This window comes from Argentina silus (genome assembly GCF_951799395.1).
Source record: "Argentina silus genome assembly, chromosome: 7".
In the NCBI taxonomy this organism is placed as follows: Eukaryota; Metazoa; Chordata; class Actinopteri; order Argentiniformes; family Argentinidae; genus Argentina; species Argentina silus.
This window is the reverse complement of record NC_139661.1, coordinates 11,985,908-12,012,981: the sequence shown is the minus strand read 5'-3', so window position 1 is coordinate 12,012,981 and position 27,074 is coordinate 11,985,908. Positions and strand designations below refer to the sequence as shown.

Here is a 27,074-nt window from a genome sequence, read left to right as displayed (position 1 = left end):
AGGTCTGTAGCCGTGACACTCCATGGAATTCGAATGTGCTACATTTATTTTAGGGTCGCGTGAACCTGCCACTCCACGGCCAGTGAACTACAGGCCCGAGGCAACTCGATTTTTTGGGAGAACAGCGCGTGGGCTCACGGAAGCTCAGGGGAAAGTTGATCTGTTACCATAGCAACATGATACTGTTGGTTGTAAAAGTAGTTTCATTAAACGTCGAAGTTTGAATGATTTGGATGTGATGTTTGAGGCAGACCTCAAAGCAAATGTTTGTCCTTCGTTGTAAACTAAATTGAGCGAATATGTCACTCGATGATCCACGAGTAGAGTGGATACGAAACCGCGTATATTCCTGTTTTTATTTGCCGGAGCCAGGCTGTTTCGAGGAGCTGCTGAGCCGGGGAGATGGGGAGGAAGAGCAGAATATAATCCGATTTTTAAATGAAGTCACTGAGGAAGAGTCAGCGTCGACACTGCTGTTTTTTAAAGGCATCAGAGAGGAAGAGATTGAAACCGAAATTCCCATTGGTAACGTTATGTGAATATTCTTGTCGGGCAGCTAACACCCCACAACCAGCTAACATTAGGTTGCTATATTAGGCACTCTTAAGAGTTAGCTTTGCTAGTTACCAAAATAAGTGAAAGTACATTTCTGTAGAATAATAGTCATGGTTTGAGTTTTGGCTTTGAGATAGAGTTGAAGTTCACTGTTGTCACTGTTGTTACAATTTCGTAGATATGACTTCTCACAATCTCACTTTACCTGTGTGTGTGTGTGTGTGTGTGTGTGTGTGTGTGTTTGTGTGTTTTGATTCTCTCAGATTCCTCGGAGTTGGAGGATGAGGATGGGGGCAGCCTGGCAGAGTCAGCCAAACCCACTTGTGAAACACCTGCCTCTGAGAGGAAGAAGTCCCCTGGAGAGAGTCAGTAAACCCACTTTGATTGCTTTAACAGAGATTATCTATGTTATAAGCATTGATTTACAAAAAAAATAATCTTCCTTTCAGAAACAGCTAGCCTACATACTAAAATCAATTTACTCTAATAAAACCAAGGTGAAATCTTATCCTGAGGATGTCTACTAACAGAAGCTTAAGTCTAGTTAGAAAAGCGTTATATAGGGATAGTGGCTGGGGGTTAATAAAACAGACCCTAAATGACATCATAGGGGGTCATTTCCTTTAGCCCTTTTCTTCTTATGTTTTTGACTACAGAATGTAGAAAATCGCTGTTTTCAGATACTGTATGTAGACACTGGTATGGTGCTGGAGATAATGAATATGAGGTTGAAAATGGTGGTGTCCCTTTAATGCTTCTGTTTACAAGAGCTTTCCTATGACTACAGAAAGAAAGAAGGGGAGAGATTCAGGGGCCTCCAAAAGGGAATCTCCACTCCCTGCAGATGACTCCCAGCCCCCTGCCACAGGAACTGAGGGCACATCTGAGACAGAGGACAGGGATGAGCCTCCCCTCACTGTAAGATTAACCCTCTGTGTGGATCTACACAGCTTCAGTTTCATTTATACTTTAACAGTACCAGGTATTTATACTGTACCTTTTGTTAGTAACAAAATAATCTGGTGAGTCAAATGGTGTCATACTGGAATAGGTATAAAATGAAGGTGAGGGAGACACTTCTGTTGTTCCATATAAAATTGGAAAGTAGCCTCCTGACACCTGGAAAAAATGAAGGTGGTGGAGCCAGGGGGATTGAAAGGAATACATAGAGACATTTAGGCAAAATAGTAATCTTAACTATATGAATTCTACCCATAATAGAAATAGGCATTGTTGTCCACCTGTTCACAGATTATGTTACACTCACAATGTAACATAATTGGACCTGCTGCTTTACCTCCCTTCATGTTAACAATAGATATTTCATTAGATATTTCATCTACATCCAGTTTCTTTTCTAAACCTAGTTTTGCATCTTCTGAAGTAGAAGGAATGTCCAGTCCATTCAAAAAAACTTGACTGAATGGCTAAATCATCTGGGGATTCCAAATTGTATTGTGTATTGTAGTATGAAGCAAATACTTGATTTATTTCAACAGGGTCTGTAGATAATTTTCCTTCTTCATTCTGAATAGTGTTAATGGCTCTGTTAGAATTTAACGTCTTAATACGTCAAGCCAGTAATTTGCCCGGTTTTTCACCTTAAAAAAAGCCTTGTTAAGCTGTTTAGGGACTTTGATGAAGAAAGTTCTTCATATTGAGCTTTGAGAGTAAACAATTCTTGACTTACTGTCTCTGAATTATCCAAAAAAGCCTCCCTCTCCAGGAGACACTGCAATTAACTGCATGATTGTGTGTTATTTTTCAGAGGATTGAGGTTCGAGTTGTATATCACATAGAGCTCTATGTTGCCGTGAACAATGTCCCAGAGAGGTTCATGAAATCCAACATCCTTTACTTTCTCAGGAACACCAAAGGTGGGTGAGATAATGGCATTTAAGTTAAAAAAGTATCTGATATTTGTTTGATCTTGTGAGATGTGTCATAGAGCAAGCATGATTAAGGCCATTTTTAAAATTATGATTATGACATCTTTGAAAACCAAACCTATAATAGCTTTGTTATCAATTTTAATTTCCACATTTTTATAGAGACCATAATTGAACCTGTTGACATAAACGAAGCCAACAATCTGATGCCCAAGCTGCTGGAGATTGGAATGTTGAATGGACACTCACTACTGATGTTGAAGGACATACTCAACCATGTGTGTAGACAAACAATACCTACCAAAGCACTGTTCAAACATCAAGTGACAGAATAAGGCACTTGTGTCAGATTCTCTTAATGCAGGACTTGGATAGTGTTTATTTGTTTCATTCTAACCCATTCGTTGCTCTTCTTGTCATCACAGGTTTACATCCCAATGCTCTCTGTCAACCAGCTGATGCTTACTGATGGAGGCTACCAGCTGGGGGCAGTAGCCTCCAGGGATAAGGAGGCCAGAGGTGATGGAAAGGAAGAGAAAGATGAGAGGCCAGTGGAGTCCCGTGGGGTGCTTATGATTCGTGATGAGTTGCTCAACAGCACCCACAAGTTTTTGGGTCACATCGACAGGACCCTCCAACAGCTGGAAGGTTTGTGTGTGTGTCTGTGTGGTACCCCATCAATGAGTGAAGTTCATGCTAATTAGCTAATCCAAGACCAAACCACCAACAGGAAGTTATCCAACCATAGACTGTAAGCCTACAGTGTGTGAATGAATGTATGCATAGACAAGCACAATTGAGAAGTTGAATGTTATAAGTCACTGAATGATCCCCCTGTTGTGCTACAGTATGTCTGAAAGTTGATATGGCCTCTTAATTGCAGGTGAGATAAAACTACACATCCCTGAGCTGGACCTGGAGCCTAAGGTAGATGTGCTGCTTTCCACTCCAGAGGTAGTGGAGAAGCTGGAACAGTGTGTGATGAACTGGCAGACTCAGATCACTATTGTTATTGAGGAGCAGCAGAAGAAGAAGCCACAGGTGAGAGAGACATTTCCTTCTCAGTGCTTTTATGGTTCCAATTGGAGTTAAGTAAAAATGTATTTGTACTGCTTGGTTATTTTACACTCATTCTCATAATTATACTCCTCCGCTCCATAGGCTCCAGGCCCAATGGCAGAGATAGATTTCTGGAGGGAGCGCACTGCTATTCTAAGTGCTCTGAGTGAGCAGCTCAAACTGTCTGTGGTGAAGAAGATCCTAGAGGTGATGACCAAAGCTGACCCGGTCACTGTCCAGAACCTGGACCTGACCGTGACTGAGCTCAGCAAGTACCACGTGGAGTCTGTAGAGAATGTTCGCTTCCTCAGCACACTAGAGCGACACTTTAAGGTGGGCTAAAACTCCTTAGGAAAAGCCCCAGTTTTCTGAGGTCTGACAAAGCAGCTTACTGGTATATGTATTGTGCTGCAACAGTCTATTTACAGTATTATTGAATGAATATTCATTAAAGTGCTGCTGCATTATGACCTTTTCTGTTCCAGAACCTGGCCACAGGAACAGACTTTAGTGTGATCCTGGACACCATTCCTCTGATGATGAATGGCCTGCGTATGGTGTGGATCATCTCCAGCCATTACAACAAAGACGAGCGCATGGTTCCGCTCATGGAGCGTATAGCATGGGAATTGTCTGAGCGTGTGGCTCGTGTTGTCAATGTCCGCATGCTCTTCAAGTGAGTGATCCCTAAACTGGAACTCCAATCTTTAAATATAATTTTAACTTGATCCCATTAGTAGTGCTTTGTTTTTACAGTGATGATTTGTATGTATTTTATTTTCAAGTAGCATACATAACACTGATTTGCATTATATTTGTTATGTATTTTATAATAAACAGAGACAAGAGGGAGGTAGCGAAGGTCAAAGCTGAGGATGGTAAGCAGGTGCTGGACCAGTGGAAAGCTTGTTACTTTGAGGTGCGGGCCAAGATTGAGACATCAGGCAGGGACCCACGCTGGGAGTTTGACCGAAAGAAGCTGTTTGAGAAGACTGACTATATGGCCTCCATCTGCCAAGACTTGTACAACATCTTACAGGTTAGTTATACTTGCCTGAGTGAAACAAACCTCAATGTCTTCTCAATCCAAGCTTAAACGACTGGCTACACCCTCATCTTACTGATCCATTCAACATTAATACATATGTCAAATAACTTCTTACACCTTCTGCTCTCTGTGAATGTATAAAAACACCAAGGCATTATGAAAACCAACAATAGAGCATATTTTGATTACAAAACTTTTTCTTTGCTTTGTGTTTTGCAGATTCTGGAGGAGTTCTATAACATCTTTGGTCCAGAACTGAAAGCAGTGACAGGTGATCCTAAGCGCATTGATGATGTGCTGCGCTGGGTGGACAGCCTGGTGGTCCCTATCGAGGAGCTCAGCTTTGACCCCTTCAACATTCGCAAGATGGGCAGCTGGAAGATGGTCATGCAGGACTTCAAGGCCAAGGTTCAGGTGAGAGCAGGATATCCTGGTGGCCATTTTGGAATGCCTGTTCAGTCATCACACAGCAACCCCTTACTCAAGCTACACTGCTGTCTACCCAGGCTATTGAAGGAGAGGCCATCAATTTCATTGACCAATCCTTCAAGACACTACGCTCTGCATCAGCTGCCTTTGACATGCTGCTGAAGTTCAAACACATCCGCTCTAGAGAAGCCATCAACAACCAAATGATGAAGAAGTTCAACGACATCCTGGCACAATACTGCAAAGAGGTAGGTGCTAGTCAAAACTGCCACAAACACTACTCAAAACAACCAAATTGTGTCCATAAGATTTGTGATGCATTAAGCTCCAGTTGTTAAGGTGCACTATGAGTCATCTTTGTCTTTTCATATTATCTGTATTAACTGTATGGCCTAATGGTCATGGTGTATTGTCTCTGATGTTGAATAGGTGGACATCATAAATGGGATATTTGTGAAGCACAAGGACAACCCTCCCCTGAATAAGAACCAACCCCCTGTGGCTGGAGCCATTTACTGGGAGCGCTCTCTCTTCCACCGCATCAAACACACCATCATCCGCTTCCTGGAGGTGCAGGAGATGCTGGAGAGTGAACAGGGCAAAGCGGTGAGAGCCCCTAGACATTACAACCTTGCTAAATCAAAGGTAATCAGAGGTTTTTACAGTACTATTCTCCCTCTCCTTCTGTTCTTACCCAGGCCAAGGCTAAGTACCTGGAGGTGGGGATGCGCATGAAGGACTACGAGGTGAAGAAGTACGAGCGTTGGCGTGAGGAGACCGAGCAGAGCCTGCCTCTGCTGATGAAGAGGACCCTGCTGGTCATAGTCAACAGCTCAGGGGTCATCACTGGCGACCTGGCCCTGCTAGACATGGTCAGTACCATTGGTACAGTAGATGCTTAGAAAAAGAGGGGTCACCATGATTATTCAAATGATTAATGATCATCATCAACTGGGCTTTAATATATATATATACACTCACCGGCCACTTTATTAGGTACACCTTGCTAGCACCGTGTTGGACCAATCTTCCAATCTTCTATTGTCCAATTTTGGTGAGCCCGTGCGAATTGTAGCCTCAGTTTCCCGTTCTTAGCTGAAAGGAGTGGCACCCAGTGTGGTCTTCTGCTGCCCATCTGCTTCAAGGTTCGACGTGTTGTGCGTTCAGAGATGGTCTTCTGCATACCTTGGTTGTAACGAGGTTATTTGAGTTACTGTTGCCTTTCTATCATTTCGAACGAGTCTGGCCATTATATTGTATTGCTTACTGTATTGTATATTCTTCCTCTTATAGTTTGTCATCTCTGTCCGCATACTCTCTCTCTCACTCAGACGGCCCCAATGACTGAACTTGACATTGAGAGGGCTGTGCGTTATATCGTGAACTTTGCCCCCGAGCTCAAGGAGATAATTTCAGAGACCAAGTACTTGGAGCAACTTGGCTACTCTGTGCCTGAACTCGCCCGAAATGTGGCTCTGCAGGAGGACAAATTCCTCAGGTGATGATACTCCCACACAACTAATACTGAGTCCATGCAAACTAAATCACAAACCCACAAATTCTATGTGTAGACATTACCTCACAGTTGGCTTGACCTGTTTTAACACTTGAAAGATATGTGGATGGCCTGAAGAACCTTGTGAACCGCTACCACTCTCTGATGGACAGTCTGAACGATGCAGAGTTCCTCCTGCTAGCTGAGCAGATCCATGAGCTGAGGAGGGTGATGCGCTCGGGCTACAAGAGGCTCAACTGGAACGCCCTGGGTACATATGCTCTTACACAGTCATAATGAGATGAAAATGCAGATGAAGTTTTCATGTTGACTAATAATGTTGTTGGTGCCCCAAAGTGAAAACATGCCACGTTCCTCAGACATATCTGTCTTGTTTTAGGCATCTCTGAGTTCATCAGTCGAGGCACCCAGGCTGTATCCAAGTTTGAGTCGCTTGTGAATCAAATTCAGAAGAATGAGAGGGACATTGATGCCAAGCTGCAGTCCATGGAGACGGCCAATTTGTTCAAATTTCCAGCCCCAGACAAATCTGATGACCTACCTGGTAGGAGTAAACAGATTTCAATACTAAAAGACCTTATATCTCAATGCTCAATATACTGATAATCAGGCATGTTCAATCTTTTTGACTTCAAGTTAGCAAATCTATTGTTTTAGGAGTAAAGGAGTTCTGTGAGCTGATTGAGCGAGAGAGGGTGAAGGATGTAAATCTGCTGAGTAGGAAGTACACAGCCATTGGCCCCCTTCTCACCAAGATGGAGAGCCTGATCATGCAGACCAACAGCGGCAAAGCCAAACGCATGGCACAGTACTACACCTACTGGGAACGGAAGGTCTTCGACTCCCTCACCAAGATGGTGCTAAGGTGCAGCCATTTTGACTTGAGCTTTTTGTAGAAAAAATATCTACAATAGCATTTGTAATAGTAATGTTTAATATGATTCACCTAGAATGTGTGGACTTGACAGTGTGTTATTATCTTCTTCCTTGTTCACTCACTGTTGTAGGAACCTCCAGATCTTTAACATGGCCATGATGGGCAACACCCCACTTTTCCAAATTGAAACCATCTTGTCAGCCCCTGAGATTGTGCTGCACCCCAAGAATAGCGAGGTGTACAAGCTCATCATGCAGTGTGTCAGAGACTGTGTTGAGAGCACCAAGGTGGGACATGTGACTCAGGCTTTCTGTTTGCCAACCAATAGCAACATCCCTTTGGTGCAGTGAATGACAATTTAAAGTGACTGTGCCACTCCTCTCTTCCCTCACTAGAGGTTTGTGCGTTGGATGCATGGGACCTGCATTGAGTGTCCTCCGCAGCGCGTGGATGGAGAGGACGAGCCGGTGGTGTTCAGTTTCTACAGCGAGGTATGTCAGCAACCCCAGGTCAACGAACGAGCCATGGCCGTTTCCCTGCACATCCAGCGTCTCCTCAGCTCTGTAGGCCGCTACCTGAACCGATGGAAACGCTACCGCCCACTCTGGAAGCTGGACAAAGCCATCGTCATGGAAAAGTTTGCAGCTAAGAGGCCTTCCTATGTCATGTATGACGAGAAGCTGCAGTTCTATGCCCGTGTGAGTGAGGAGGTAGCGCTGCAGCCACTGGTGAAGGATGAGCACATCATACGGCTGAACCTGGAGCCTCTGGCCCGCACTGTGCAGGAGAACGCCCAGGCCTGGGTCAACTCACTAGGCAGACTGCTCAACGAGTCTGCCCGCGAAGACCTCTTCAGCCTGCGTGATGATCTACTGGTACTGCATTGCTACTTTTATACCATACTGTGCATATATGCTGCACTCCTCAACCCTCTAATTTCTACTTAACAACCTCTCCTGTTTGTTTGTGTTTATGAACAGCAACTCTCTGAAAACCTGAAGAGGAGCCCAAACACCTTGGAGGACCTGAAGTTTGTTCTTGGCACCATTTCAGACATCCGGGACATGTCTCTGACTGTGGAGATGAGGTTCACTGATATCCAGGAGAGATACAGGACCCTGGGGATGTATAAAGTGGAGGTGAGGTTGCATTGGGAGAATAGCATTTGTAACACGTTTTCTCTCTGTAGGAGAATATCTCTGTGCATACACTGTGTCTCCTGTTGAGTGTCTTGGATTGCTGTCCCTGTGTGTAGGCCATGGAGGAGGAGCTGGAGCTGTCGGGCAGTATCAGCCAGCTATGGAGTGACCTGTTTGCGGAGTCCAGAGTGGTGGACCGCAGCCTGGGCCGGGTCAAGAAGACCTTCACTGAGGTGAGATGCTACAGCACTGTCACCACCAATGTCTACCTTTACTCTCTCGCCCACATCTATCATTAGAACTTTCATCACCAACATTGTGTTCTCTGTCTTTCCTGTCTCATAGATTACAAAGGAGCAGATCGAGGGGTATAAGCAAGAGCTGGGCATCTTTGCAGAGAGCTTCAATATGCATGGACCTGGAGCCGTGGGAGACGATCTGGAGAGAGGTATGAGTTAAACCTTCTACGGTACCCTACCTGCAACTTATTTATCACAGGTCACAGGATTTGATGTAATTTTTTGCTAACATATGGTCCCCTGTCTGTACTTTTGTATAGGAGTGACAGTGATGGGAACCTATGAGACAGAGCTAGCCCGGATAGAGGCAGGACGCCAAGAGCTTGCCAATGCAGAGAAACTTTTTGACCTGCCAATCACAATGTACTCTGAGCTGCTCAATGTACAAAAGGAGATGAAGGGCTTGCGACAGATCTATGAGATCTATAAGGCGCAGAAGGTTAGTTTGTGGGATGTGTGTGTGTGTGTGTGTGTGTGTGTGTGTGTGTGTGTGTGTGTGTGTGTGTGTGTGTGTGTGTGTGTGTGTGTGTGTGTGTGTGTGTGTGTCAAACACTGGCTCTTCCCTAGAGTGTTGTGTTTATTGCCTTATGTGTGTGCCTTCCAGGTGGCTAAAACAGAGTGGTCTCAGACACTGTGGGTGAACCTGAATATCCAGCTGCTGCAGGAGGGCATAGAGAGTTTTATTAAGAGCTTGAGGAAGCTGCCCAAAGATGTGCGTGCCCTGCCTGTGGCCTTCTTTCTAGAAGGACGTATGAAGGAGTTCAAGGAGTCCCTGCCTCTTCTACTAGACCTGAAGAATGAAGCCCTCAGAGACAGGCAGGCCAATGGATCACCCACTAGAATAGACACTAAATTTGAGTTCAGAAGAGCCTGATACCAATACACCAGACATCTTATGACCTATTAAATACCTTTTGAGAAACCTAGAGACCAATGCTATCAATGTTGTACTGAATGTGTGATGTAGGGCATCGCTATTTAGCGGAAGGAAAATGTGAATGTTTGTTTGACCTTCTCCTGATCCCCTCAGACACTGGAGGGAGCTGATGCTGAGGACTAACACCAGCTTTGAGATGAATCCTGACACATTCACCCTGGAAAACATGTTTGCCATGGAACTGCACAAATATGGCAATGTCATTGGTGATATTGTTACTTCTGCTGTCAAAGAGCTCAGTATTGAAAAGGTAAGCAACATCTTGAATTATACAAAGCTGGGCTTCTGTAATTCTCTTGGTGGTGTATCTATAATTGACCTATTATCCAACTTGCTCTCTATGTGTGTGTACAGGGAGTAAAGGAGGTGGTGGAGACCTGGGAGAATATGAAGTTCAGTGTGCAGCGCTACTTCAAAGGCACCCAGGAACGTGGATCTGTCCTGGGAACAGTTGATGAGATCCTCCAGAACTTAGACGACAACGCCATGAATTTGCAAAGCATGGCAGGCAGCCGCTTCGTTGGGCCTTTCCTGGCCACCGTACAACAGTGGGAGAAGAGCCTGTCTCTCATCAGCGAGGTCATAGAGGTCAGTCATAGATGTCTTCCGAGTCACAGGTCATCAGTTGGATAAATGCTATCGTGTTAATTTCTAATCACATGCTTATAGTCATTTGAAACCACATTTATGTGTGAATGGTAACCATCCATTTCATCTCCTCAGGTTTGGATGCTGGTGCAACGCAAGTGGATGTACCTCGAGAGCATCTTCATTGGAGGGGACATCCGCTCTCAATTACCTGAGGAGGCCAAGAAATTTGATAACATTGACAAAATGTTTAAAAAGGTGAGTGCTGCTGGAAGACAGTCACACATAAAAAAGTCAAACATAAACCTAACAAAGTCATGCCTTTGGGAGTGATTTGGAAGTACAATTTTTGTGATAATATTTTGATTTGTATTTTCATAAAGTATACATTCAAGGCAAGACAAGACCAGACAACAAAGGAACATAAGACATAACCAAACCCATAACCAAGCACATTCCAGCACAGTAGTGTAATGCTAGTCATAATTCCATTTTAAGAGACACATGAACTGGCAATGGACAACTAAAGTGCTATTGTTTATTATTAATCTGCACAGAGGTCCTGTCTCTCCCCCCCAAATACCACATAAATCCCCAGTAAACCTACAACCACAGACAGACATAACACACAGCTCATAACATGGACACAAAGACACACACACACACACACACACACACACATATACTCACTCACTCACTCTTCTTACTTGATTGTCTGTCTGCTTTGGTGATCTAGATCATGACAGACACGGTGAAGGACCCTGGCATTAAGAAGTGCTGCCTGGTGCCCAATCGGCTGACAGACCTGCAGAGCCTGAGTGACGGACTGGAGAAGTGCCAGAAGAGTCTCAACGACTACCTGGACTCCAAACGTAACGCCTTCCCTCGCTTCTTCTTCATCTCAGACGACGAATTGCTCAGCATCCTTGGGAGCAGTGACCCAGCATGTGTCCAGGAACACATAATCAAGGTAATATGTCACTGCAGACCAATTAGAAGTTAAATAATCTTCTTTAAAGCTGCTCCGTCCAGGTTGTAGCAATCCTTGGGGTGCAGAGGGGAAGAGACAGATGGTTGTAGACTTTCTCTTTCCCTTTGTTGAAATAGCAGTTTCTAGAGGAGCTAGACTTCACTTCTCTCTCTCTCTGCTATTCCCCCACACACAGATGTATGACAACATAGCATCTCTGCGGTTTGACATGGGGAGTAATGGGGAGACAGTGGCTGGGGCCTTGGTGTCTGCAGAGGGGGAGGTGATGGACTTGAAGCAGCCGGTGCCAGCAGAGGGCAGAGTGGAGGACTGGATGACTGGAGTACTGCTGGAGATGAGGAGGACCAACAGACTCCTTACCAAGGAGGCCATCTTCCGCTACTGTGAAGACAGGAGCAGGTCGGTGTGTATGGCTGTGTGTGAGTGTACCAGTGTCCTATCAAGTAGTGCTATTGAATTACATGTGAAAGTTATTAAAGTGCATTACGTTATATTTGTTTTGTAAAATGCTCCTCTGTGTTTCCATCAGGGTGGACTGGATGTTGCTGTACCAGGGCATGGTAGTGCTGGCTGGGAACCAGGTGTGGTGGACCTGGGAGGTGGAAGATATCTTCCAGAAAGTCAAGAAGGGAGAGAAGCAAGCGCTGAAGATATACGCCACCAAAATGCACAAGCAGATCAACGAGCTGGTGACACGCATTACGCAGCCCATGAAGAAAAACGACAGACGCAAGATTAACACTGTCCTCATCATTGATGTCCATGCTAGGGACATTGTTGACAACTTTGTCAGGGACAGGTAGGAGTCATTATGGTTTGTGACTACAGAGACAGTACTCCATGTTATGTCCATAGATATGATTGAGGATCAATTAGATGAGCCTCATCCTCATATTTTCCTGTTGTCCTTAGTATAATGGACGCCCGTGAGTTTGAGTGGGAGAGCCAGCTGAGGTTTTACTGGGACCGGGAACCTGATGATCTGTTTGTGCGCCAGTGCAGTGCTTCATTTTCCTATGGTTATGAGTATATGGGGCTGAATGGGCGTCTGGTTATCACCCCTCTGACTGACCGCATCTACCTCACTCTTACACAGGTAATCTACACACACACACACACACTCTAGCTATATGCATATAATAGAGTGGACAACACTAGGATAATTTCACCATATCGAAAGAGTGTGTATTGTAGTGTTTGATTATGGTCTTATTGTGATTGATTCAGGCCCTCTCCATGTACCTGGGGGGAGCCCCTGCCGGGCCGGCTGGTACAGGGAAGACAGAGTCCACCAAAGACCTTGCCAAGGCATTGGGCCTGCTTTGTGTGGTCACCAACTGTGGAGAGGGCATGGACTACATGGTAAGAGGCCTCCTCCTAACCAACAACAACCAAAGATGTCTTCTTTACTTACACATTCATCATCCTATTTTTATAATCCTCTATATATCCTCCCTCTATTTCCCCTCTGTGTGTCCAGGCTGTGGGGAAGATCCTATCTGGCCTGGCCCAGTGTGGAGCCTGGGGTTGCTTTGATGAGTTCAACCGTATCGACGCCTCTGTGTTGTCAGTCATCTCCTCCCAGATCCAGACCATCAGGAACGCACTCATTCTGCACCTCAAAAGGTTCCATGTGAGTTATGGCATCTTGTCAACTGTTGTCAGGAGACTGCCTTGACAGTCCTGGAATGGAACAGGGTATTAAAATGAACATTGATCATGAAAGAAAATTTAAGTCCAAGAGTATTTGCCTAAAAACATGTCACTTGGCACTCAGCATTCTATTCTGTCTGTCAGTTTGAGGGCCAGGAGATCAGTATGGATGCCCGTATGGGGATCTTCATCACTATGAACCCTGGGTATGCAGGCCGCACAGAGCTGCCTGAGTCTGTCAAAGCCCTTTTCAGACCTGTGGTGGTCATTGTGCCTGACCTGCAGCAGATCTGTGAAATCATGCTCTTCTCAGAGGGCTTCCTCTTGGCTAAGGTGAGTAGCACATCTTCTCATGAGCAAGCACACACACACACACACACACACACACACACACACACACACACACACACACACACACACACACACACACAAACACACATTGAAATATTGTAACTCATCTTCAATCTCACTTATTCAATTATTGATCTGTTTTGTGTTATTTCTATATCCAGATTCTGGCTAAGAAGATGACAGTGCTGTATAAGCTGGCAAGGGAGCAGCTATCTAAGCAGTTCCATTATGACTTTGGCCTGCGGGCTCTCAAATCTGTGTTAGTGATGGCAGGAGAAATGAAGAGAGGCTCACCAGACCTCAATGAGGTGAAGACCAAAGTGCTTTTTTGGAAACTCTGTGATGCACCCTAATTGTCTTAGTTGTAAGAAAATATAGAGAAACCTATCGTACTTGGCTTACATACAGTGAGGGAACAAAGGGAGCATTGACGAATATCTGGAAACAGTTTACCTTTTCCCTCTGGGTTTTGACCATCTCTCTCTCTCTCTCTCTCTCTTTCTATCTCTCTCCCTCCCTCTCCATTGTCCTCCCTCTCTCTCAGGATGTTGTGTTGATGCGTGCTCTTCGTGACATGAACCTGCCCAAGTTTGTATTTGAGGATGTGCCACTATTCCTGGGACTGATCTCAGACCTATTCCCTGGGTTAGACTGTCCCCGTGTGCGCTACCCCAGCTATAACGATGCTGTGGAGCAGACCCTGCAGGAGAACAAATACGTCATGCTGCCCAACCAGGTGCCCTGGTCCCCTCACTGTCTTACCTTTTTAAGTCTTTGGACATTTCGACAATTATATATATATATATTGTATGGACTTATGTTACATCATTTGACCACATGGATTACAGTGTAGAAGTGTTGATTGGTCAGTGTTCCTAATGCTGCCTGTGGTTCTAGGTGGACAAAGTGGTGCAGATGTATGAGACCATGATGACGAGACACACCACAATGGTGGTGGGCCCTACGGGTGGAGGCAAGTCTGTGGTCATCAGCACATTGTGCCAGGCCCAGACCAGGTTAGTGCCATTTGTTCTGTACCATTGTCACAGCTTCTCAAAACCATGAAGACCAAGTCCATTGAGAGTACTTATGGGGTAGCCCTCATGATTATGGTTGTTGCCTCACCCACAGGTTAGGACTGTTGACCAAGCTGTACTCGTTGAACCCCAAAGCCATGAGTGTCATTGAGCTCTATGGCATTCTGGACCCTGTCACCCGAGACTGGACAGATGGGATCCTGTCCAACATATTCCGTGACATCAACAGACCCACTGACAAAAAGGAGAGGAGGTAAAGGCCTTCTTGCCAATACCAATGCTAACCCCTTTTATAATCAAGCCTAACGATTTTGGTGTATTTAATTTGCGTTTTTATGTGAAGCTTTGAATATGCATCTTGCAAAACTGGTATATGTTTAGATTTTTTTGTTAAGACATGAACCCTCACTTTGACAGGTACATCCTGTTTGATGGGGACGTAGATGCTCTGTGGGTGGAAAACATGAACTCTGTAATGGACGACAACAAGCTCCTCACCCTGGCCAATGGGGAGAGGATCCGGCTGCAGAACCACTGTGCTTTGCTGTTCGAGGTTTGTCACTATAACTAGGGTGTCATCAGACCACTCCTCATGTGTGCAGTTGTTAACAATGTCTGGAGCTTTATTATAAGGCAAAATCACATGTTTTGTAGGTTGGAGATCTGCAATATGCCTCCCCTGCTACAGTCTCACGTTGTGGGATGGTGTTTGTGGACCCCAAGAATCTCCGATATACCCCCTACTGGCAGAAATGGATCAGCAGCAGACCTCCCAAGGTATTCAAAGGTCATAGCATCCTCAATAATATGCATTTAGGTTTTATCTTCTGAGCGCTATAGGAGTATGGTGTTGAAAATTCTCATATCTCATCATCATCTGCTTGTCTTCTCCTGGGCAGGAACAACCAGAGCTGAACAAGCTGTTTGAGAAGTATGTGCCCAGCACTATTGACATGATTGTTGATGGTATCGTTGATGGCAAACAGGGAGAAAAACTGAAGACTATCGTCCCTCAGACGGATTTAAACATGGTTGGTCCAGCCTGAACCTCTCATGTGTTTTAGTACACCACTAATGCTGTGTAACCCACACAAGATTTGATCCAGCAAACCTCTAGTTTCACTGTCTATACTGTATCTGTAATGCCCCTTTATAACTCCTGTCTTGTGTTTCTGTGTTGTGTGTTCAGGTGATGCAGTTGTCCATGATGCTGGATGCTCTGCTGGAGACTGAGGGGCTGTGTGCTGATACTCTGGAGTGCTTCTTCCTGGAGGCTCTGTGCTGCTCTCTGGGAGCCACCCTGCTGGACAATGCAAGGGGCAAATTTGACGACTTCATTAAGAAACTGTCCAGCTTGACCACTGTCCATGATGAGAAGGCCCTCGCCGGGCCTGGTGAGATTCCAGGTGAGAGAGAAGAACTATCCCTTGACAGATACAGTAACTAGTATCTTATGTTTGTTATTGGTTTACATTAGTGAAATATAGCTGTACCTTTAATAATTAGCGCCTCTACACAGAATTAACTGAAGGGATGTCCATCCATACAGGTTACTTGCCCACTCTGTACGATTTCCATTTTGATGGAACCAAGAACAAGTGGGTTCCCTGGAGCTCCCTGGTAACCAAATACATCCACAGCCCTGAAGTGAAGTTCATCGATATCCTAGGTAAAGCTTTATCACCAGAAAAGTGACAAAAATGTATATATTGGATCCTGTGTATAGCAAAGTACCCCCCCCCCCCACCCACACACACACACACACCCACACACACTTTCTCTCTCCTCCAACTGTGTCTCTTTCTCAGTCCCAACGGTGGACACCACACGAGCCACCTGGCTGCTGGAGCAGATGGTCAAGATAAAGAGGCCTGTAGTTCTCGTGGGAGAGTCTGGCACCTCCAAGACAGCCACCACTCAGAACTTCCTGAAGAACCTCAACATGGACACCACTGTGAGTTTACTAAAAATAATGTTTCATACAGATACACAGAAGTCTATGAGCCCATGTGTACACCATCAGTGTTTAAAAGTCCCTTAATCTTCTTTCCATCTGTTTCCAGATCATGCTGACCATTAACTTCTCATCACGGACCACATCTATGGACCTCCAGAGGAACCTGGAGGCCAGTGTGGAGAAGAGGACCAAGGAGACGTATGGCCCTCCCATGGGGAAGAGACTGTTGGTCTTTATGGACGACCTCAACATGCCCAGGGTAGCTGCTTCACCTCTCCCTCGTCCACCACTCCATCTCTTCCTCAATGTCTTTTGCCGTTGTTTGCGTGTTTGAATGTATTTCCACCTGTTCTCTCTTAGTTGGATGACTATGGAACCCAGCAGCCTATCGCGCTACTAAAGCTGCTGTTGGATCGGGGAGGCATGTATGACAGAGGGAAGGAACTGAACTACAAAATTCTGAAAGACCTTGGCTTCATTGCAGCCATGGGGAAGGCAGGTGGTGGGAGGAACGAGGTAGACCCCCGCTTCATCTCCCTCTTCAGTGTCTTCAACATCCCGTTCCCTGAAGAGGAGTCCCTCCACCTCATCTACTCCTCCATCCTCAAAGGCCACACCAAAGTGAGCAACATAATAGTAAAGCCATTATCAAACAGTAGTACTCATGAAATAATGTGTGAAATGTTTTGCAGTGTATTTAAATTACATGTTTATCCATTTATATACTTAGCCGTTTGAGGAATGCATACAGAAGATCTGTGACAAGCTGACCTTCTGCACACTGGAGCTATACAAGAACATCATTAGAGATCTACCGCCCACGCCCTCTAAGTTTCACTACATCTTCAACCTCAGGGACCTGTCCAGGGTCTACAACGGACTGACCCTGACCAACGCTGAGAGGTCAAATTAATTACCCTTAACTTACTGAAGTGAATGTTAATCCACAGCTACTGTAGAAGCTCATGTTATTAAGTGTCTTGTGTTATGAACGTTTCCTTCCGCAGGTTTCTCACGGTCACCCAGTTTGTGCGTGTGTGGCGGAACGAGTGTCTCAGGGTGTTCCATGACAGGCTCATCAATGAAATTGACAAAGCACTGGTAAGTACGTTTTTGGTTTTGGTTTGTTAAACTATCTTGTTTTAACAGTGACATAAGTCATAGAAAGTCAGTATTTGAAAAGAATTTTCGAAGAACCGTACTTATACTCTACCATGTATTGTGCTCTCAGGTCCAGGGCCATATAAAGAACCTGATTGATGAGCACTTTAAGTCAGAACTGGAGTCAGCCATGAGGGACCCCATCCTCTTTGGAGATTACAGGACCGCCCTCAATGAGTCTGAGCCACGGGTCTATGAGGACATACAGGACTACGATGCTTCGAAAGCTTTGTTCCAGGTACTCTGAAGTTAGGATGATGAGTTTCTTTCAAATGCTATTACAGTAACATGGATTGCTATATGTATATTGCTTACAATCCGTCAGTATCCCATTGTCAATATGGTGAAGATGTCAAAAAGTAAGTGTTTGTACTGTCTGAAGCATTTCCTTCATCTTGTATGACACCACCCTCTCACTGCTCTGTAGGAGATCCTGGAGGAGTACAATGAAAACAAGTCCCGAATGAATCTGGTTCTGTTTAACGATGCTCTGGAGCACCTGACCCGAGTTCACCGCATCATTAGAATGGACCGCGGCCACGCCCTGCTGGTGGGGGTGGGCGGCTCTGGCAAGCAGTCCCTCACCAAGCTGGCCGCATTCACCGCAGGCTGTGAGGTGAGGCATCACTTCTACTAGTAGGCAGAGACCTCTAGAGAGACAGCAGAGGGAGATGTCCTGATTGTATTTACCTTTGCTCTTCCAGGTGTTTGAGATAACACTGAGCAGAGGCTACGCAGAGACCAACTTCCGTGAGGACCTGAAGATCTTGTACCTGAAGCTGGGCATCGAGGACAAAAAGACAGTGTTCCTCTTTACCGATGCCCACGTGGCAGAGGAGGGCTTCCTGGAGCTCATCAACAACATGCTTACTTCAGGTAAATAGTGCAGCACACATCAGCTCACAGCTCACATGCCTTTCTCTCTAGCCCTATCTGTAGCAGTGTCTGCAGTCTGACCCTCTGTGTTTGCAGGCATAGTACCTGCTCTTTTCCCAGATGATGAGAAGGAGTCTGTTCTGAACCAGCTTCGTGATGAGGCCATGAAGATGGGCTCTGGCCCATCCAAAGAGGGTGTGTGGCAGTATTTTGTCAACAAGAGTGCCAACAATCTGCACATTGTCCTGGGCATGTCCCCTGTGGGAGATACCCTGAGGACACGCTGCAGGAACTTCCCAGGTACAGTAAGGCACCAGGGTCTGCTGATGTCTAGTTGTTTAATTTAATAAAAATGTTTAGAGGAAATTGAATTTTCTGGGGTCCTTATCTGTAATGGTGATGTTTCATGTTTGTGTCTCAGGGCTGGTGAACAACACTGGGATTGACTGGTTCCTTCCATGGCCTCCTCAGGCTCTTCATGCTGTGGCACAGTCCTTCCTGGGTGTGTAATAGTCTTATTACTTCCATCACTGCCTCTATCCTGAAGTAGACTGGACTTCAAAGTAGCTGTTAGCAGAATTATATGTTGTATTAATTAACCCATCTGTGTTCTACAACAGGTGAGAGCCCCATGATCCCAGAGTGGCACTGTGCATCAGTCATTGCTCACGTGTGTATGGTGCATGGCTCTGTGGGAGAGTATAGCAAGCTCTTTCTGCAGAAGCTCAGACGCAGCAACTACGTCACCCCCAAGAACTACCTGGACTTCATCAACACCTATGCCAACCTGCTGGAGGACAAGGACCAGTACATCCTGGGTGAGAATAAACACAATGTGGGCTGTCCATCAACCCTGATGGAAAAGCTCTGATCAGTTCTTTGGTGATATCCTGTATGTGATGATATTTGTGTTTTTGTGCCTACTGTATATAAGTGTTTGTGTTTGAGGGAGTAAAGTTGTCTCCCCCTGTCCATTATGTGGTGTCCCAGCTCAGTGTAAGCGTCTGGAGGGAGGTCTGGATAAGCTGAAGGAGGCCAGTGGGCAGCTGGCTGAGCTCAACATCAAGCTGGCAGAGCAGAAGGTGGTCTTGGCAGAGAAATCCTCCGCCTGTGAGATCCTGCTGCAGGAGATCTCCACCAACACTATCGTGGGTAAGTGTGCAGACACAGCATGTGTCATGTTCAATGAATCTACTGTACTGTATGCCATTTTAATCTTATCCACAGGACAGCCCAAGTAAATACAACCTCTCCTCTCTCTGCCTCTCATCTAGCTGAGGAGAAGAAGAAGCTGGCAGAGGACAAAGCCAAAGAGATAGAGGAGCAGAACAAGGTGATCGCTGTGGAGAAGAAGGATGCTGAGAGCTCTCTGGCTGAGGCCCTACCTGCTCTGGAGGGTGCCCGCATGGCCCTCCAAGACCTGGAGAAGTCTGACGTCACTGAGATCAGGTGCCCCTTCCATCTACCCCAAAAAGACCAGTGTTTTCATGGAGTCCTCAGTCCTGGTCCTGATGATGTATACTGTGATGGTGTCACCTGGCTCTGGCCCCCTGAAAAATTACAAAATGTAGTCTCAGTGCGGATCCCTAACCCTAACCCTTGCAGTGCTGTGTTAAAAAAAACATTTTCTAGTTAAGATATATTTCACACCTGATACATTTAACATGTCGTATTACCCTAGACCTCCATTAATTAATGATTATTATTATGTTTATTTTTCTCTCTTTGTTTTTGTGTCTGGTTGTATGAATGCCCATGCCTGTGCAGATCATTCGCCAAGCCACCCAAGCAGGTGCAGATGGTGTGTGAGTGCATCCTGGTGATGCGCGGCCACAAGGAGATCAGCTGGAAGTCAGCCAAGGGCATGATGTCGGAGGCCAACTTCCTGCGCTCACTCATGGAGATGGACTGTGATGCCATCAATGCTGGTCAGGTCAAAACAGTCAGAGGTAAGTCACTCCTATTGTCATCATGGCACTAACCACTATTGTTGGATAACCAGGGGCTTATACAAAGACACGCCATAAACAGATCTTCATTAATTGCAATTTGAGTGCACAAATGGCAACTATGCCATTTTACATTTGTCTCATTTTTGGTCACTGTATTTCCCTCCTCTTCCCCTGGCCAGGCTTCCTGAAGAACCTCAACACTAGCTTTGAGGAGATGCAGTCCATCAGTAAGGCTGGCTCTGGGATGCTGAAGTTTGTGGAAGCAGTCATGGGCTACTGTGATGTGGCCAGGGAGATCAAGCCCAAGAGAGAGAAGGTAATGTGACAATAGAGGCAATATCATAGCGATACAGTACACCTGACAGACATGACACCAAACCACATGTCACTTGTATGGCACAAGCCAATGAGAGTGAGCAGTGTTGTGTTTGTGTCTGTTGCAGGTAGCTCGCCTGGAGAAAAACTTCTTCCAGAGCAAGCGGGAGCTGGAGCGTATCCAGAATGAGCTGGGGACCATCCAGAAGGAGCTGAAGGCGCTGGGGGACAAGTACGACGCTGCTATGGGGGAGAAGCAGCTGCTGCAGGAAGAGGCTGAGGTCATGGAGAGGAGACTGATTGCTGCTGACAAGCTTATCTCAGGCCTGGGCTCAGAGAACGAGCGGTGAGAGAGCACAGTCTATAATGTATAGCACTGCACACTCATTATGACTCAACACTGGGAAGCTGTGGCCTAATGTGTACCATATCCTTCCTACCTCCTCATCCTCTTCCTCCTGTCAGCTGGACAGATGACCTGGAGGAGCTGAAGCAGCGGCGAGTGCGTCTCCTCGGCGACTGCCTGATCTGTGCGTCCTTCCTGAGCTATGAGGGAGCATTCAGCTGTGACTTCAGGAATGACATGGTGTATGATGTGTGGGAGAAGGACGTGCTTGAGAGAGGCATCCCTGTGAGCCAGCCCTTCAGAGTGGAGAGCCTACTGACCGACGAGGTGGAGATCAGCAGGTGAGTGAAAGTGGAGGGCAGTGCTCAGTGTGTGTGGACTGCTGAACACACTGTTTCTCTGTGTATTTGTGTGAGAGGGATAGAGGGAGTTGAACACACCTCTGTTTTAGATGGGGATCAGAGGGCTTGCCTCCAGATGAGCTGTCAGTCCAGAACGGGATCCTAACCACCAGGGCCAGCCGCTTCCCCATGTGCATCGACCCCCAGCAGCAAGCCCTCAACTGGATCAAGAAGAAGGAGGAGAAGAGCAACCTCAAGGTACAGCTATTATAAACACATTTGAGATCAGTTAACTGATATTCTCTTACATTCTTGTTTAGTTGGAAGAATATATTTTTTATATGGTATTATACCATTTCCTTAGATCTCCTCCTTCAACGACCCAGACTTCTTGAAGCAGCTAGAGATGGCCATCAAGTATGGCTTCCCCTTCCTGTTCCAAGATGTGGATGAGTACATTGACCCTGTCATTGACAACGTTCTGGAGAAGAACATAAAAGGAGCTGAGGGCCGGCAGGTCATAGTGCTGGGGGATAAGGAGGTGGACTATGACCCCAACTTCAAACTCTACCTCAACACCAAGCTGGCCAACCCCAAGTATTCCCCCTCTGTGTTTGGAAAGGCCATGGTCATCAACTACACTGGTAGGAAATATCTTCATGCCAGCACACGTTTGTCTCTGTATGGTATATGTTGTCTGTGTGTGGTAACTAGTGTGTGTGTTCTGTGCGTTTGTGTGTGTGTGTGGGTGGGTGCGTGCCCATGTGTGTCTTTCTCAGTGACCCTGAAGGGGCTGGAGGACCAACTGCTGAGTGTAATTGTGGGCTTTGAGAGGAAGGAGCTGGAAGAGCAGCGAGAGAGACTGATTCAGGAGACCAGTGAGAACAAGAAGTTGCTGAAAGACCTGGAGGACTCTCTCCTGAGAGAGCTGGCCACATCCACAGGGAACATGCTGGACAATGTGGAGCTGGTCCTCACTCTGGAGGAGACCAAGTCCAAGGCCAGCGAGGTCAGTCTGGAGACAGAGATGTATTTACTCTCAGGGGGGACTGAAACAAACAGCATAATGCTTTGAGGCTTGTTAGAGCTTTCCTAATGCATTTTCTGTGTTTGTAACATAAACCCCCAGGTTTTTGAGAAGCTGACACTGGCAGAGAAGACATCAGTGGACATTGATAAGCTGCGAGATGGGTACCGTCCCGCTGCCAAGCGTGGTGCCATTCTGTTCTTTGTGTTGGCGGAGATGGCCCTGGTTAACAGCATGTACCAGTACTCACTGGCCTCCTACCTGGATGTGTTTGACTTCTCCCTGCGCAAGTCCCTGCCTGACTCCATCCTGGCCAAGAGGCTGAAAAACATCATGGACACCCTGACGCACAACGTCTACAACTACGGCTGCACAGGTGACAGGGTGGCAGGGGCAGGCCCAAGACTGCAGGCCAGTGGCTTCAGTCTGGTTTTGACCAGTGGTCTGTGGTCACACTTGTGTCCACAGCTGCAGTCTTTGGATAGGAAGCTCATCAAGGTTTTAAAGAATGGTAGTTTTGATAGCAGCTATAAACTAACCGACCAGTGTTGACTCCTCAGGTCTGTTTGAGAGACACAAGCTGCTCTTCTCCTTCAACATGACCATTAAGATTGAGCAGCCAGAAGGGAAGGCGCCCCAAGGAGAGCTTGAGTTCTTCCTTAAGGGTGAGGTACCTCACATGACACCCACCACAGGGACTCTGAAACACTCACAAGAACACGCAAATACATACAACAACACAATCTCAAACAATAACAGGGAGAAACACATGCGTACAATACATAAACACACTCACTTAGTGCCATTTAGACTCAATTCTCTGTTTATATGTGCCCCCAATACAGGAAACCTGTCCCTGGAGAAGAGCAAGCGGAAGAAGCCATGTGTCTGGCTCCCGGACCAGGGCTGGGAGGACATCATACGACTGGCTGAGGTTTTCCCTGGTGAGTTTGGAACTCTACCAGATGACGTGGAGAAGAACCCTGCTGAGTGGAAGACTGTGAGTAACACCATCTCTGAGTGTGACATAGTAAAAATGAAATACCTCTTTTGAATTAATTATTGTTAACCCTTTCGCTTGTTTGTCCTCTCAGTGGTATGACCTGGATAGTCCAGAGCAGGCTCCCTTCCCCATGAAGTATAAAGAGAACCTGACAGCCTTCCAGAAGCTTCTTTTGCTGCGCTGTTTCCGCCTGGACAGAGTTTACCGGGCTGTCACTGACTATGTCACCATCACCATGAGTGAGAAGTGAGAGACTATTCACCTACTTGTGCTATTGTACTCTATTATATCATTACTCTGTGGAAGCACACACTAATTTAACACATTTACTTGTTTCTCTTTATTGTCCTCACAATGTCTTCCTTCTTTCCTTCCCCTCTTAGATATGTGCAGCCTCCTGTGATTAGTTTTGAGGCCATCTATGAGCAGAGCACACCAAACTCCCCTATTGTGTTCATCTTGAGTCCTGGTTCTGACCCAGCCAGTGACCTCATGAAGCTGGCTGAGAGGTCTGGCTTTGGTGGCAGCAGACTCAAGTTTCTGGCCATGGGGCAAGGCCAGGAAAAGGTACGAGAGAACATTCACTCACAAGAATTATAACAATGGGGTTACTAATCCAATCAAATGTAATGTTGATGCTCAATGAAACAGGCAAAAGAGTTGTGGTATGAACTTGAAAATCCTGTACTTGTTCTTGTATATTCTATAGGTGGCACTACAACTACTTGAGACAGCAGTGTCTCGAGGCCAGTGGCTGATGCTGCAGAACTGTCACCTGATGGTGAAGTGGCTGAAGGATCTGGAGAAGTCACTGGAGAGGATCACCAAGCCCCACCCTGACTTTCGCCTGTGGCTCACCACTGACCCCATCAAAGACTTCCCCATCGGCATCCTACAGAAGTCTCTCAAGGTTAGAGAGAGCTCTACCTGCTGCCTATTGTATTACCGCAGTTCACCCCACAAACCATTAAGAGCCAATAGCTGGGTATAAGAAGCAAGTCCTCTTTCTGTGCCTAGGTGGTGACGGAGCCTCCCAATGGGCTGAAACTGAACATGAGGGCCACCTTCTTTAAGATCGCCCACGAGACGCTGATGACCTGCCCTCACCCAGCCTACCGCAGCTTGGTCTATGTGCTATCCTTCTTCCACGCTGTGGTGCAGGAGAGACGCAAGTACGGCAAGATCGGCTGGAACGTGCCCTACGACTTTAACGAGTCTGACTTTCTTGTGAGTTGGAAATGTGCAGCATCTTTATTATGGCTTCCACCAATGATCTAATTGATCTAAATGTTTTCCATTAACTATTGTTACTTGGTCAATGGAAATGACATGTTTATCTTAATTGTTTGGGCATGCTTTTGAGGATGTTCCTGTGTTCCACAGGTGTGTATGGAGATCCTGGACACCTACCTAACCAAAGCCCATACTCAAGGAGACACTAAGATCCCCTGGGGGAGTCTCAAATACCTTATAGGAGAGGTCAGGCTACACTCATTACAGTGGTACTGTATGATAGTACTCCTGGCTTCAGATGTGGCTATGTGAGTGCCAGTATATCACTAGTTCAACTGTGTGTGTGTGTGTGTGTGTGTGTGTGTGTGTGTGTGTGTGTGTGTGTGTGTGTGTGTGTGTGTGTGTGTGTGTGTGTGCATGTGTGTGTTTGCATATTCTACCCCTCTCAGGTGATGTATGGAGGCAGATGCATTGACAGCTATGACCGCAGGATCTTGACAGTCTACATGGACGAGTACCTGGGAGACTTCATCTTTGACACCTTCCAGCCCTTCCACTTCTTCCACAACAAGGAGGTAGACTACAAGATCCCTGTGGATGGGCCCAAGGATAACTATGTTGGTGAGGTTTTTTGTGGTTTTCAAATGACAAGGCAGAGTCATACAATTTCTGTACAGCTATTTTAATCATGCATCTCTCTGACTGACTTGCCATGTTTCACAGGGGAGATAGAGACCCTGCCCCTGGCCAACACACCAGAGGTGTTTGGTCTGCACCCCAATGCTGAGATTGGCTACTACACACAGGCAGCCCGCGACATGTGGACCCATCTGATAGAACTGCAGCCTCAGACTGGTAATACAAATTCCACATGCACACACACACACACACACACACACACACACACACACACACACACACAGACTGAGCATCATTTAGTTTCCCCTCCTTTATGTTACGATCTTCCTCTGCTCTGGTAATCAGGTGAGTCTGGTGGAGGCATCAGCAGAGATGAGTACATCAGCCAGGTGGCCAGGGACATCCAGAACAAGCTACCTCAGGTGTTTGACCTGGACCTGATCCGTAAGAAGTTTGGCCTCGAGATCTCCCCCACCTCTGTGGTGCTGCTGCAGGAGATGGAGCGCTGGAACAAACTGGTGCTCAGGATGGGACGCTCACTGGCTGAACTGCAGAGGGTGAGAGAGAGGGGGGGTATAGCCAGAGTGAAGGGTAGAGAGAGAGAGAATTTGAGAATTCAGAGAAAGACTGTTTGAAGAGTCATAATTCTTTCTAACTACAAGGGTCAGTATGATTTATTGTTTTTATTATTACTGTAGTTGCCTCTATTATATCAAACTTGGAGTAATGCCACACAGATAGTTTGATGTGAACAGGATGTGATGTGAACTTTGTGCCATAGGCTCTGGCTGGTGAGGTGGGCATGAGTAGTGAGCTGGATGAGGTGGCACGCGCCCTCTTTAACGGCACGCTCCCTGCCATCTGGAGGAAGTTGGCACCAGATACGCTCAAGTCCCTGGGCAACTGGATGATCCACTTCAAGAGGCGCTATGAGCAGTACAGCTACTGGGTGAGGCTCCCCTACCCTCTCTAACATACACATCTCGAGTATCGCATCGTCCTTGAACAATATTTGTGGAACCTACTGTTATATAGTGTACCGTTATTGTTGTGCTACATATGCTATTACGTGATCTACTGTACATATGGTCTACATTACCTACTGTATGAGTGTGCGTGCTAGTCTATGTGTTAATATGCTGTATCTACTGTATATGTTCCCTTACAGGTAGAGGAAGGAGAGCCTAATGTGATGTGGTTGTCAGGGCTGCAGATCCCAGAGTCATACCTGACTGCGCTGGTTCAGGCCACATGCAGGAGGAATGGTTGGCCTCTGGATCGCTCGACACTCTACACACAGGTCACCCACTATAACACTGAAGAGGAGGTCAATGAGAGACCTGGACAGGGTGAGAGTCCACACACACACACACACACACACACACACACACACACACACACAAACACTAATGCTGTAATACTGAGAGTGCTGGTTGTGTTCCCACAGGCTGCTTTGTGTCAGGCCTGTATCTGGAGGGAGCAGACTGGGACATAGAGAAGAGCTGTCTGGTGAGGAGTAAGCCCAAAGTACTGGTGGTCCAGCTGCCCATCCTCAAGGTCATCCCCATAGAGGCACATCGCCTCAAATTACAGGTAGGCAGGGACAACCAATCACCACATTATCTTACCAACGTTATCTTGTTTAAGTGTAAATTTAGCTGTTTTGTGTGCATGCTAAGTGTGTGTATGTCTTTGTGTTTGTCTTGCAGAACACTCTACAGACGCCAGTGTACACCACCTCCATGCGGAGGAATGCTATGGGTGTGGGGCTGGTGTTTGAGGCAGACCTGTTCACCACCAAGCATATCTCTCACTGGGTGTTGCAGGGCGTCTGCCTGTGCCTCAACTCTGACTGA

General features: G+C 46.3%; 1 protein-coding gene across 1 annotated transcript; it reads left to right on the top strand.

Annotated features, from left to right (window-relative positions):
- Positions 1–299: 299 nt before the first annotated feature.
- dnah10 (dynein axonemal heavy chain 10) lies at positions 300–27,074 on the top strand (the record flags this gene model as incomplete). The annotated part of the gene is made up of 79 exons (XM_083673307.1): positions 300–525; positions 819–920; positions 1,400–1,473; positions 2,324–2,432; positions 2,607–2,722; positions 2,870–3,092; positions 3,328–3,485; positions 3,606–3,836; positions 3,989–4,179; positions 4,344–4,542; positions 4,771–4,965; positions 5,058–5,228; positions 5,410–5,586; positions 5,679–5,852; positions 6,312–6,478; positions 6,595–6,746; positions 6,876–7,040; positions 7,154–7,361; positions 7,504–7,660; positions 7,769–8,248; positions 8,354–8,512; positions 8,629–8,745; positions 8,858–8,960; positions 9,072–9,250; positions 9,416–9,627; positions 9,842–9,998; positions 10,103–10,336; positions 10,472–10,594; positions 11,073–11,306; positions 11,503–11,726; positions 11,857–12,126; positions 12,240–12,423; positions 12,555–12,689; positions 12,808–12,960; positions 13,125–13,313; positions 13,493–13,639; positions 13,876–14,067; positions 14,229–14,347; positions 14,463–14,621; positions 14,786–14,921; positions 15,023–15,145; positions 15,268–15,399; positions 15,558–15,774; positions 15,918–16,037; positions 16,177–16,322; positions 16,432–16,584; positions 16,686–16,946; positions 17,056–17,228; positions 17,333–17,426; positions 17,557–17,724; positions 17,914–18,102; positions 18,191–18,362; positions 18,459–18,662; positions 18,784–18,864; positions 18,983–19,180; positions 19,353–19,514; positions 19,637–19,811; positions 20,130–20,311; positions 20,494–20,630; positions 20,758–20,975; positions 21,095–21,316; positions 21,427–21,574; positions 21,681–21,960; positions 22,096–22,325; positions 22,446–22,719; positions 22,904–23,008; positions 23,189–23,343; positions 23,438–23,592; positions 23,730–23,913; positions 24,056–24,256; positions 24,364–24,573; positions 24,730–24,825; positions 25,029–25,200; positions 25,303–25,434; positions 25,564–25,775; positions 26,000–26,167; positions 26,387–26,567; positions 26,666–26,811; positions 26,928–27,074. 79 exons carry the CDS (start codon positions 300–302, stop codon positions 27,072–27,074), a joined length of 13,824 nt encoding a protein of 4,607 aa, XP_083529433.1.